At 44.4% G+C, this 12,980-nt stretch overlaps 1 protein-coding gene and 1 long non-coding RNA gene across 2 annotated transcripts; one reads left to right on the top strand and one right to left on the bottom strand.

Moving 5' to 3' along the window:
- Window positions 1–2,455: 2,455 nt before the first annotated feature.
- On the top strand, window positions 2,456–6,602 carry LOC122900429 (thioredoxin interacting protein). The gene is made up of 8 exons (XM_044239102.1): window positions 2,456–2,962; window positions 3,449–3,521; window positions 3,642–3,789; window positions 3,983–4,085; window positions 4,222–4,478; window positions 4,571–4,727; window positions 4,833–4,984; window positions 5,130–6,602. Exons 1-8 carry the CDS (start codon window positions 2,713–2,715, stop codon window positions 5,163–5,165), a joined length of 1,176 nt encoding a protein of 391 aa, XP_044095037.1. The 5' UTR covers window positions 2,456–2,712; the 3' UTR covers window positions 5,166–6,602.
- An 830-nt stretch (window positions 6,603–7,432) lies between these two features.
- LOC122898818 lies at window positions 7,433–12,097 on the bottom strand. The gene is made up of 3 exons (XR_006383061.1): window positions 11,956–12,097; window positions 8,781–8,852; window positions 7,433–7,587 (listed from the first exon to the last, which is right to left on the bottom strand). It is a non-coding gene; the product is annotated as an uncharacterized LOC122898818 (long non-coding RNA).
- Window positions 12,098–12,980: the final 883 nt, after the last annotated feature.

Below are 12,980 nucleotides of genomic sequence, written 5' to 3'. Positions count from 1 at the left end.
CTCTAAGATGTCCAGAATCACTACCACCCTGATCTATTTCTATTCACCTCTCCTTCTTTCCTCTCAAAATCTATGTAGCTACATATCACACACAGTTTAACAATATTGACTCATATCTTTTTTTTTTTTTTAATGTAATCTCTACACCCAATGTGGGGCTCGAACTTAACCACCCAGAGATAAAGATTTGCGTGCTCCACCAATGCAGCCAGCCAGGAACCCCTGATTCATTTATTTCTTTGTAAACATTTTGCTGTTTTGTATTCATGTCCACTTTCATACCCATCAAAATAAAAGTTATCGGGGTGCCTGGGTGGCTCAGTCTGCCTGCAGCTCAGGTCATAATCCTAGGGTCCTAGGATTGATTCCTGCATCAGGCTCCCTGATCAGTGGGGCATCGGCTACTCCCCCCCTCTCTCCTCCCTACTCATGCTCTTTCTCTCCCTTGCTCTCTCAAATAAATAAAATCTCAAAAAAAAGAAAAAAAAAAAAGGAAGTTCTCCCCAAAGCCACAATTCTGAATTTTAAAATTTACTTTGGAGAGAGTCCTACCCTGCCTGCTCCTGATAATATTGCTGACCCACTAAAAAACAACTCAGACCTTGTTGACTAGGTTTCTAAAACAGGGTGCCGCCTCAAACTCACACACCCTAAGGATCAACATGTTCCCCTTTTTGTTCCTGGGGGTTGATAGTGGGTGTGTTTTCCAACAGAGTTTTGATGTCTGAGTCTTAAGCTTGCTTAATAGTGGGGCTGAGTTCTAACTTGTTAGCCTTAGGGTGTCAACTCAGTTATGGTGTATGAGAAAGTAAGAAGGATTCTTAATAGCAATGGATAGCCTTCTTTTTGCTGAGAATAAGATTGCTGTCTATCTTAATGCTTATTTACTTCCGCATCTCAATCCTGGAAACACTGTCTTCCTCTTTCCAGCACAAAAAAAAGAAAAAAAAAAGAGAGAGAGAGAGAGTGAGATAGGGATGAAAATCTCCTGATACCTCAACACAGAAATAGGAGAGGCCCAGGATTCAAAGACAAGTTGGGGGGGTGGTGGAAATCCCTGTAACTCTGCAAGTTTTTCTTATTGCATTTATGAATAATTTCTCATGAGATAGCTCTTTAAGGTATCTTATGGCTAGGTTGGGGGAAATCCTCACGGCCAAATAACAGCAGAGTGAGGAGTCAGGGTATCTTTTAGCTTAAACTTATAGTGTCTGTAGTGACCCTTCTGTCTTCTTCACCGGGATTTCTAAAGGGCTTAGAAAAACACTTTTAAAAGATAGGGAAGCTCTTCCTTCAAACAGGAATACAGCCATCTCTCCACTGACATACTGGTTATAAACAAGAGAACTTTTAACTAGGCTGTGAAGAGTATGGGCAACAGATTTAGGGACGTGCCTTTGATTTAGTGGGTCGCAGAGGGGATGAGGACAAGAAAGAGCACAAACAACTCAGAAGCAAAATGGAAAGAGTGAAGCATCTCTTCTCCTTTTCTTTCCCTTCCTGAAGAAGCACGGAGGGAGGGAGAGAGAGAATAGAGCCCAAAGTACACACCTTACTGAAGAGTAATAGGTGACCGGGGGAACATAACAAAGTGTTCCCCAACTTTGCAGGTAGAAACTGAAGAGATGAGAGGATAGGCAACAGGATGTGAACACGCCCTATTTCCGTTCCAGAGAACAGAGAAAACAGAATAGAGGGTACAGGGGGCGAGAACAGCACAAGCGCCGTCCTGAGCTCTGACGGACTAGAAAGGGGGAGAGAAGGCTGAACAGCACCCCACCCCCCCATACTCACAGTCCACCGAGGACTGAAGAGAGGTTTACAATCTGTCACAAGTTCTCCTTTCTTTCACAGTAGTTTGGGGGTTTGACAAAGATGTGGGGCAGAAGGACAAAAGGGATCCTCCTGAACAGTAACGCCAGAGCTCCCTGGCCTCCGCCCCAATTCTGAAGTATTCTTGGAGTTATGGGATTATTTTTCACAGGACTTGCGACTTGTGAGCCGGCAATAAACGGGCGCCTCTAAATTAATTGCACTGCCCAAGGCTAGGCGCGAAATACCCACCTAAGCACATTTTCTTTTTGCCTCAAACCCTGCTCCCAGTCCAGAAGCATCTGCACCCGCCTTCCGACGCCACTAACCCGCGTTAAATCTTAGGGTCAGCGAGGCCCCCAGCTTCCTTCGGGCAGGAGGGAAGCCGCTGCGCAGCCCCGTGGCCCCCTCCTCCCGGCGACGCGGTGGTGCACAACAACCATTTTCCCCGCCAGGAGCACACCGTGTCCACGCGCCGCTGCGACCTCGCTGATTGGTTGGGCTCCTGGTAAACAAGGACCGGGCAGCCAATGGGGGGGCTGTGCACGAGGGCAGCACGAGCCTCCGGACCAGCGCTCGCGTGGCCCTGCTCGCCTGCGCGACTATATAAAGCAGTTTCCGGCTCCCACTTGTAACTAGCCTTTCCTCTTCTCTGACCCAGAGGGGTGAACTGCTCCGCCGAGATCCAGAGCGATCCTCCAGCTGTTTGGAGGATAGAAAGGAAAGCTGATTTTTTTTTTCCCCCTGGGGCTCCCTTGGCATAATCTACAGCTTTTTCTGACATCTTTTTGAAAGCTTAGTGGAGAGTGAAATAATTTATTCCAGAGGGGTTTGTGGATTTGGAAATTTGGGGGTATTTTCCTCCTCTGTTTATAATTGTTAAGGCAACCCAGCCCAATCATGGTGATGTTCAAGAAGATCAAATCTTTTGAGGTGGTCTTTAACGACCCTGAAAAGGTGTATGGCAGTGGGGAGAAAGTGGCTGGCCGGGTGATAGTGGAGGTGTGCGAAGTCACTCGAGTTAAAGCTGTCAGGATCCTGGCATGCGGAGTCGCCAAAGTCCTGTGGATGCAGGGATCCCAGCAGTGCAAGCAGACTTCTGAGTACCTGCGCTATGAAGACACCCTCCTCCTGGAAGACCAGCCAACAGGTGAGTGGCCGGCTGGAAGCACATTCCAGAGGGCAGTTGAAACGAATGATTGGAGCTTACGCTAAATATTCCAAGTTGCTCAGGTTGAGCAGCTTGAATTTCGTGTTGCTTCCTTTTTAGTTTTAACTTGCAGACTCTGTCCTCAAAAGGGGTGGTTTCTAGAATTTCTTACTGTTGTGTCCTGAAGGTGATCCTGAGGGATGTTGCTTTAACCTGTTATAAGGTTTCCTGAAAAGAAGAAGTTAATTCTTGTTTTCTGTTTGAGAGGATGGTAGCTTCTCTGTCCTGGTTGAGCCTTTCATCATTGCAGGGCTTTGTAACTTTTTGCCCAACACAATGCATCAGAATTTTTCCTTTTAAGAATATAAGGGGTGAAAATGGGGGAGCTACAATAGGCTTGCATGCTGCCCAAGAATTCCTTATTACACGGATGCATTTTAAGTGTAACAGGAAACCTGATGGGCTACTCTCTTTTCTTATTCTTAGGTGAGAATGAGATGGTGATCATGAGACCTGGAAACAAATATGAGTACAAGTTCGGCTTTGAGCTTCCTCATGGGTAGGTGTTTGCTAAATACATCTTTGGACTTTTTTAATGCCTAAAAATTGTCCCCACCTTTGGTCATTTACTGTTGGTGAGAGGACTTTTGAATGAATCGCTTCATTTTTCTTGACACAGGCCTTTGGGAACATCCTTCAAAGGAAAATATGGGTGTGTAAACTACTGGGTGAAGGCTTTTCTTGATCGCCCCAGCCAGCCAACTCAAGAGACAAAGAAAATCTTCGAAGTGATGGATTTAGTAGATGTTAATACTCCTGATTTAATGGTGAGATTCATTTTAAAATTCTCCTCTTTGGGCTTTAGGGATGATAGGTCAAGAGTCTTGGGCATCAGACTGAAACACCTCAGGGGTGCGAGAGAAAGTTGCCTATTCTCAGTTAGGAGTGGAAAGGAAAAAGAAGCGGAGAAGGATCTCTAGAAATTCTCAAAATGCCTTATTTTACTCCTCTTGAATATAGGCCCCTGTGTCAGCTAAAAAGGAGAAGAAAGTTTCCTGCATGTTCATTCCAGATGGACAAGTGTCTGTCTCTGCCCGAATTGACAGAAAAGGATTCTGTGAAGGTAAAAACCTTGAATTTAAAATGGTAGACTGATGAAACTGTGGTTTTGGGAATGAGAGCAGGGGATAGAGAATGGAATAAAAGCCATTAATTGTACTAAGCATCAGCTAATAAGTTTTCATCTTTCTCATTATTAGGTGATGAGATTTCTATTCATGCTGACTTCGAGAATACATCTTCCCGAATCGTGGTTCCCAAAGCTGCCATAGTAGCCCGCCACACTTACCTTGCCAATGGCCAAACCAAGGTGCTGACGCAGAAGTTGTCATCAGTCAGAGGCAATCATATCATCTCAGGAACCTGTGCATCATGGCGTGGCAAGAGTCTTCGGGTGCAGAAGATCAGGCCTTCTATCCTGGGCTGCAACATTCTTCGAGTTGAATACTCCTTACTGGTGAGTGGGTGGAGTCAGAAATTTTTCATCTTTCAAAATAGCAGTGGTTTCTCCTGACCTCTAGTCTAATGAACTACCATTTTCCTTTCTAGATCTATGTTAGTGTCCCTGGCTCCAAGAAGGTCATCCTTGATCTGCCCCTGGTAATTGGTAGCAGGTCAGGTCTGAGCAGCCGGACATCCAGCATGGCCAGTCGGACCAGCTCTGAAATGAGTTGGGTAGATCTCAACATCCCTGATACTCCAGAAGGTGAGCCAGACCTAATGTCTTTTCTTCTTTGGCCTGCTTGGGTTTGTGAAATTGTGATGGTCAGGTATTTCATGGGCAGACTTCTTATGCCTATGTTTTTTCCAGCTCCTCCTTGCTATATGGATATCATTCCTGAAGATCACCGATTGGAGAGCCCCACCACTCCTCTGCTAGATGACACAGATGGTTCCCAAGACAGCCCTATTTTTATGTATGCTCCCGAGTTCAAGTTCATGCCACCACCTACTTACACTGAGGTGAGAATTGTCATTTTACTGCTGCGTTTGTCCTAAGCCTTCTATAGGAAGTTGAGTGGGAGAGATTGCTAAACTGGGTGGTTCTTTTCGTTCTTACCCAAACTAAAATGGTCGTTTCTTTCTCTTCTCACCCTGCCTCCCCCAGGTGGATCCCTGCATCCTTAACAACAATGTGCAGTGAACATGTGGAAGAAAAGAAGCAGCTGTACTTAACTTGTTTCTTTCACCTCTCTTCCTGGACTCTTAATTTTTCAGAGACTCAACAGTCTCTACAGTGGGGTATGGGTCCACCCCAGCCTCTGATTCCACAAAGTAGGAGGTGATCAGTAGGCAATCTCCTGGGCCTTAAATGGTGCGCACACGTCCTCAGGCAGTGAGATGTTGTGATATGGGAGTGTTTGCTGGATGGGTTTAAAAACACACTAGAAAAACTCAGGCCCATCCCATTTTCTCAGATCTTAAAAACTGAGACATTTTAGTAGTTTTTGAAGAAGGGGCAGAAATGGCCTCCTGACATGGTCTTCCCCAAGTTTTTTGGAGAAGATTATGTACCTTGAACTTTTGTGTTATGTGGAGCAGAGCCAATTTAGCAAACAAGGACAACAAAAAGGAAAATATCATGGCCAAAAATTTGGGACAAGAAGGTTCTTAAAATAGGTGTTGCCCTTTGTTTTTACACTTACAGAGAGAAAAAACAAAGCATAAACCTTCCCCAGAGCTGATTTGGTTTGAACTTAGGAGAGAACTTCCCATGTGAATTAAAGAGAAAAGGCTCTAAGGTTGTCTTTGCTTAGAATATATTTTAATCTGGCTTAAAGCAGTTGTAACTATGCCCCACCAAAGGTCTTAAAAGCCATTTTTAGAGCCTATTGCACTGTGTTCTCCTGTTGGCAAATGTTTTCATGCAGGAGAATGTGTTTTTCTTATGTGACTCCTTGGAATGGATTCTGAGGTGATAATTCTTAGCACTTTAGTTCCTGTCAAATTTTGGGTGTTTCTTTTTTTTGTTCCCCCTGATCTCAAATGTAAGCTAAAACTGGTCTACTGGTTTCTAGGGGTAAGCACAGTGACAAAAAAAATATATATCATGTTATTCCTCACTTTTGAGATTTTGTCCCAGTGTATAGAATTCTGTCATTCTAATAATTCTGTGAGAAGGGTTGCTGCTATCAGCCTTGGCCACTGTGACTTCTGCACACTTGAGAAGGAACTCTAGATCAAGATGCCCCTGATACTGTGATCAGAGCTTCCAGACATTGCCATGAGAAACAAGAGGACGGGTCTTCACCAAAACCCACAGGGCTCCCTTTCTGCCCAGTGTTAGGAGGCAAGGGTATCAACAGTCCTCTCTCACTGCAGCCCCTGGCACTTGGTCAGTCACCCTTAGCCTTAGCACTTTGTTCACTGTCCTGTGTCAGAGCACTGAGCTCCATCTTTTGCTGAGAAAGTATGTGGGCTGAAGGTGGTTTCATTTTTTTTGTTTGTTTTTTTAATTGTTTATCTTTTTATATGATAAAAACTATATTTTGTACTTAACCAGATATATTTTCACCCCAGGTGGGGGGTAGTCTTTGTAAAAAACAAAAAAATAAAAATAAAAGTTTTTTAATGTCAGAAATGGTTTTCTTGTCTTTGAGATGGTGTTGAAGCTATTCCTAAGTATGCCTGAGGGAGCTTTGCCCATACTTCACTGTTCCTGGTTTTGGATATCTTGTGGGGAAAATACTACCTATGTGACAGGACCCTAAAGAGTATAGTCAGAGTGGGGGTTGGGGTGAACAGGGAAGGAATGTGAGCTACATTTAGTTTTAATTCCAATTAACTAAAGAACTGTGGTGGGATATTCTGGTGGTATAGACTAGTTTTCCACAACTATAGATACTCAGGAAATGCCTTCAATTTTGGAGTGCATGAGTTTTTTTTAAAAGATGAGCTCTTTGGGCACCTGAGTGGTTCAGTCAGGAGAGCATGTGACTCTTGATTTCAGCGATGTGTGCGTGAGCCCCTTCTTGGGTATAGAGGTTAATTAAAAATAAGATCTTTTGAAAATAAAATGAGCACTTGAGATACACAGAACTAAGTTTGGAAAGGGGGTTTTAAAGGAAAGGTTACGATTCTGTTTTATCATTTGGTTTCATCCTAGGGTTTCTTAGCTAAACCTGGTTTATATACAGTAAGACATAAGATGATAATTATTTAGGACTGAAGGATTTAGATGTACGAGTATTCGTTGAAGGCAACTACAATCTCTTCTGTTCCTATTGCAGTTCCTATCAAAGAAACACATTATCCTAACTCAGTAAATGTTTGCTGAATATTTAACCCCACCCTCATCCCTTAGGATAGGCTTCTGCAGTACCTATTTCTTCTTTATAGGGTGAGAACAATAAATGGATACCACAAGTCTCCCTCTAATTGAAATGATTTTTATTATTCTGAAAGGGGTGATGAGGATGAGCAACCTTGAGATTTGAAGGTTAATGCACTTTCTGGTTTTCTGGCTTATTTAAACTTTTGCAGACAGTTAATCCAGGCCCTTAACTGGGGATTTGGGGGTTGGCTTTTCTGTAGACTTCCACGTGGTAATTCCGAATCTCAGACTCCTGGAAGTTCATAAAATCAGTGTGAATTGAGGAGAAAGTTAGATTTAAAAAGATTCTTTCCCACTTCAGTCTTTGTTATCTGTCTTTCAATCTTAAGAGCTCTCCTCTCTTGGCTCTTAGTTTTTCCTTCCCAAAGTGTCTGGCTCTAGCTTCCTGTTGTCCTGGTGACTCTCTCCTTTAAGACTATCTCTGCTGCCTCCTTTTCTTAACCTGTATGAAGAGAGTTTGGTGGCTCCTCCTCTCTTCGCTGAATTTGACCGGGAAACTAGGTCAAAGTTGATGGAAAGTTTTTTGTGCAGCTTGTTTTCCAGGGACTGGAGGGGTGGAGCAAGGACAAGAGCAGGCCAGAGGGCAAGAGGGAGAGACGGAGAGAAAGCCTGCCTGTTGGAGTAAATGGCTGGCTAATGGGACAAGATAGAAGAGGATAGCAGGGAGAGGGTAGATAAGTTACACCTAAGTTCTGCTAGAGATCTGATTCTTTAGCAGCCACAGCATATGCATCTCCTCTTGTTACTGAAATGCCTCAAATTCAGCACTGTCCAATAGAAGTTTCTGTGCTGATAGAAATGTTTGCTATGTTCACTAAATCAAGTAGCCATTAGCCACTGGCAATTGAGCTCTGAAACGTGGTGGTGTGACTGATGAACTAAATTTTTTTGTTTAATTAATTTAAATTTAATTAGCTCTGTGTGTGACTAGTATTAAATGACAATACTGAACAGTGTAGCAAAATATGAGAAGGAAGGAAGCTATTCACTCAGAGGAAACTCACCCTTCCCCTAGACCACCAAAGGCTCCACTTGACTTCCTTTTGCCTTTTACACACAACTTCTACCTTACCTCAGGACATTTTCTGTATATAGGCTCCTTTAAGTGCACTTCCTTGGGTACTGGCCTACTTGTTTCTCCACTTAACTGGGTAGATTTGGGGCCAAACTTTCCTGTGCTCTTCTCACATGCTTTTTATTTTTTTTAAAAGATTTTATTTATTTATTTGACAGACAGAGATCACAAGTAGGCAGAGAGGCAGGCAGAGAGAGAGAGGAGGAAGCAGGCTCCCCACAGAGCAGAGAGCCCGATGTGGGGCTCGATCCCAGGACCCCAGGATCATGACCTGAGCAGAAGGCAGAGGCTTTAACCCACTGAGCCACCCAGGTGCCCCCTCACATGCTTTTTAAAGAGCCAAAACCTACATGTACAGCCATTAGAGGAGATCCAGTTCTTAGTATCATTTATTCATTAGGTCCGATCTGGTATACAAAGATCTGCGAGAAGAGAGCAAGAAAATAATTTAAAGGGAGAAAAGAACTAGAAAAAGTAAAATTAACAAAAAAGTGCAGGTACTTCCACAACCAGGGTCCTTGGCTACCTTGATACCTCTGAGCAGATTGAAAACACAAGGGTGTGATTTGGGTCAAGCCTCTGGGAGGGAAAGCGTGGAAAGATCTGTCTGAACACCTGGTCAACAAAAATAATCACGCAGGATTGTGAAAGGTACGGAGTGGGGTGAAGGAGTATCCTTTGCCCAGTTTCCTCAACAACCTTAGACCACCCTCCCTAGCATTTTCCTTGGACTATCTACGTCTAGGTGATGGAATACGTAAGGGAGACAATGAAAATATTTTACTGATCCTCGAATGGCTAGAACCCCTGTCCCAAGCACCCTGACCTCAGTGGTTCTGGACTAGAAGAGCAGACATTTTTGTCCCATTCTCTATTCTTACCCTCATTCGCTTCAATTTCCTAAGTTGAAAACCACCCTGCAGAGGGGCTGCAGACCCAGGACTGTAGGTCCTGGCCCAACAGGTGAGTCTACAGCCTAGAAAAAGTTCAGAGATTAGCCTTCCTAAATCATTTAGGAGAAATAATACAGTGTGGATTCAAACTATCTGAACCCCAATCCTAATTCCACCATTTAACAAGCCGTTCAAGCTTGGACAACTTGTTTAAGATTTCTGGAGCTACCGTTTGATATCTGTGAAATGGGGGACAAGAATAATACCTACCTCAGAAGACTGTTGACAGGATTTTAAAAATAAATGTGAAGTGTTAGGACAATGGCAAACAAGCGCTTGTTATCTAAAATAAAGAGGAGGCATATCCTCCACCACGCTGATTAGTTCAGTTCCAGGCATGTCTCCAAAATGGTCCCTCCTTTGTGACCTAGCAGAAGTAAGGCCATTCTCTCTTTGCTCCTCTTGATTCCCTTCCTGTGTTAAGGGAACAAAACAGTCTGAGAAGAGGTCCATGTATGGCCGCGGCCTCAGCCTGTAGTTAATTGTGGTAGGGGAGAGGTTGGAACTCCCATCTTCGGACCAGGACAGGCCCTCTGAACACTTCCAGCATTGCACGGTATAGCTCAGGAAGTCCTAGAGTTTTCTCTCTCATAATTCCAGAGTGCCTCACAGGCCTCTGGATTAACCCCATCACTTTCTGGAAATTAATTGAGCTTTCTTAACTTCTCAGTAGACAACTTCAGGAGAAAGCTTCCCACCATTTAAAGTCATAAACTGGGGAACAGAGAGTGCTGGGCAAACAATGGGACATGATGAAGAACTCTCAGACTCCTTATTTGAATTAATGCCTCTCCTTTGATTTTCTTTCCTGAGCTGGACTACACTGAGTGGCACAAACCCAGTGGAGATGAGCCCTCTGTTGAGGCCCAGTTTAGCCTATTTCGTCTATTTCTGTCCTGTCTTGACCTTTCCCTTGGCTTGACCCTACTGTATTCTTTCCTGGGCCTGTTGTTCCATAAGGAGAAAATAATGAACCGGCTCTGAAGGCTGGAATTTTTCTGACTCCCAGTTGACTGGTCATCTCCAAGCAACAGGAGTGATGGGAGGAGGAGGAGGCAGAAATGGGTCCTGGATTGTGGCTCTCATGTGCCTTGAGTCCTGGGATGTCAAGCAAGGTCCATTCTCATTCTTTCTTGGTGTGATGGAGCTGCTAATTAGCTCTCTAAATCAATCAAAGGATCATTAAACGGGTTCTTGGAAATGTCCTGGCATGGCTGGGTGCCCAGGTTCGATATTTTTAACTTTCTGGACAGATGGAGAGAGGAAGGATTTCAGTTGTTGAGAGGGGAGGTGGAGGTCAGGGGCATGAGAATTATGTTTCGTTTATACGGTTCTGTGGCTAAAGACCCTTCTTCTCCACTTCACATATCTAAATTCTGACTTTCTCCTTCATCTACCCAGATTCACAGTGAATCCTGCTTTTGTCTCCTGTTCTCCCATTTCACTCCATTTCTAGTTTTTCATGCCTGTCTTACCTTCCCACTCTAAGGAGACCTCACTTTCTGTTCAAGACCCCAAGATGTTTTTAGCTCCATATCTCTGTAGAGCAAGGAAAGGGTGGTAGGATTGTGGCCAAAGCCTGCTTTGCTTTTCTTGGAGAAAGAAGCCCATCAGTGGTACCCAGAGGCTTCTCTTCAGTCCTAGCTCTTCAAGCTATCCTGTAGGAGAGCTCCAAATGTACTTGCAACCTCATGCACCTCACTGCCCTCAACTTTTGGTAATAGAATTTGAGATCTTGAAAGCTCAGATGAGTCTCATACAGCTTTGGAAAGCTGAAGAAATATTAGTTGAGATCAGGGCCTGCAAACCAGGGGGCCACTGGTCGAATGAGCTTGCAGATGTTCAGAAACCAGTAGTTTCTTCCTAAAAATTCGAATGGGTGGTAAAGATTAAAAAATCAGATTTCACTAAAAGCTACTGTTCTGGCTCCTCTTAAAAAGCAATTATATTTGGTAACAAGCAGCCCACATTCCTTCATGGCGTCCACCCGCAAGAGCTGAAGGGACCAGGCAGGCTCTCGTTTGCTAGCTTCCACCACTACTTGTTATATCACACTCCCCAGCTTCACCCCTGTATGCCTGCCTGACTCCTGTCTGGTGTTTAGGTTTGTCTTAAGTTGTTTCCTAGAAGGAGAGCTTCTCAAATATTTCCTCTGAGGGACCCCTAAGATTAGGGAGAAGGAACCATTTTCCCTTGGGGCTTCTGGAACACTCCAAAGTCACCTGTCAGAAGCCAAAAATGCTGTTGAAGTACCTATTTTATGTTTAAAAAGCGCAAATTTCGATTTATACCACACAGTACATTTGTGTGGTATAGCATAAAAATAATTTTATCTTCCTCCACCAGATCCTAAAAATTATATTGTAACACTGGAAGATATACTGTCTGCAACTCCAAATATTCCTCACTACATCACCCATAAATAACCCCAGTTAGGCACCACAGTGCTAAAGGCACAAGGCAAAGAGAGACATGGAAAAAAAGACACGGAGAGAGAGTCAACAAGAGGAAAAGAATACGAAAGACGGTAAGAATGAGTGAGTGATAAGCTCTTTCTGGCCCTAAATCATACCTCCTGACCTGGCCCAAGCCAGCTCCTGGGAAATTTGTAGACATCCCTGATATCTCTGGACAGGTGTTAGAATGGTGGCTCAGGGTGAAAAGCAAGTCTCAAAACAGGATCCAGGCCAAGTAAGGGAGAGGTGAGGGGCTAACAGCAGCCAAGTATGGTCAGACGGGAAAGATTGTCTAGGGGCCAGGAGAGAGGCTTGGAGACAGGAAGCAGAGGGCTGAGAAAAGGGCTGGTCAGCATTTGCCCTTTCTCCCACCAAGCCCATCTTTGTTTCATTTCCTCTTACTTCCCCTACCTCAGAAAAATGAAGTGAAAGAGTTGCCTTGACCTCCTTATATGAGGGAATCTTCTTTCCAGAATGGCTACATCTTCCGCCATACAAGAGCAGAAGGATGAGTACCAGGGTTCCTTTCCCTGTCCAAATGGGATTTCATCTCTTCTCTCCCCAAGATAGGAAATACCCCAGATCTGTGTTCCTGACTTGGGTGAGTTTATTACCCCCACCCTCTTTGGTAAGGCAAAGACAGGTATAACTAATCTCCCTCCTATTCCAGTACTTGCAATTCTGCCCTGAATGTAACAAAGAATGTCAAAGACAGGAATTGGATATTTCCCATTGACCATTGTGTACCAAGAGAAATGGAATCACAGGATGGGGAAGATTCAGGGAGAGGCAGGGGTCCAAGTTTTGGGAAGTCCATCTCACAGCTGAGGACCCAGGGAGGAGGAGGGGTTTAAGAATGGGGAACAGTCTCAGACCCAAAGGTCGTGGCGACATAGCCTCTCCCTGTGTTAGTCAGGTCTGGGCCTGAGGAATCCTTGGACCCTAAAAAGGTCTTAAAAGTCTTGGTCCTTGGGGCGCCTGGGTGGCTCAGTGGATTAAAGCCTCTGCCTTCAGCTCAGGTCTTGATCCCAGGGTCCTGGGATCGAGCCCACATCGGGCTCTCTGCTCAGCGGTGAGCCTGCTTCTCCCCTCACTCTGCCTGCCTCTCTGCCTACTTGTGATCTCTCTCTGTCAAACAAAT

The sequence above is a fragment of the Neovison vison genome, chromosome 2 (genome assembly GCF_020171115.1).
Source record: "Neovison vison isolate M4711 chromosome 2, ASM_NN_V1, whole genome shotgun sequence".
NCBI lineage: Eukaryota > Metazoa > Chordata > Mammalia > Carnivora > Mustelidae > Neogale > Neogale vison.
The sequence above is the reverse complement of the archived record's forward strand: the minus strand, read 5'-3'. Positions and strand labels throughout refer to the sequence as shown.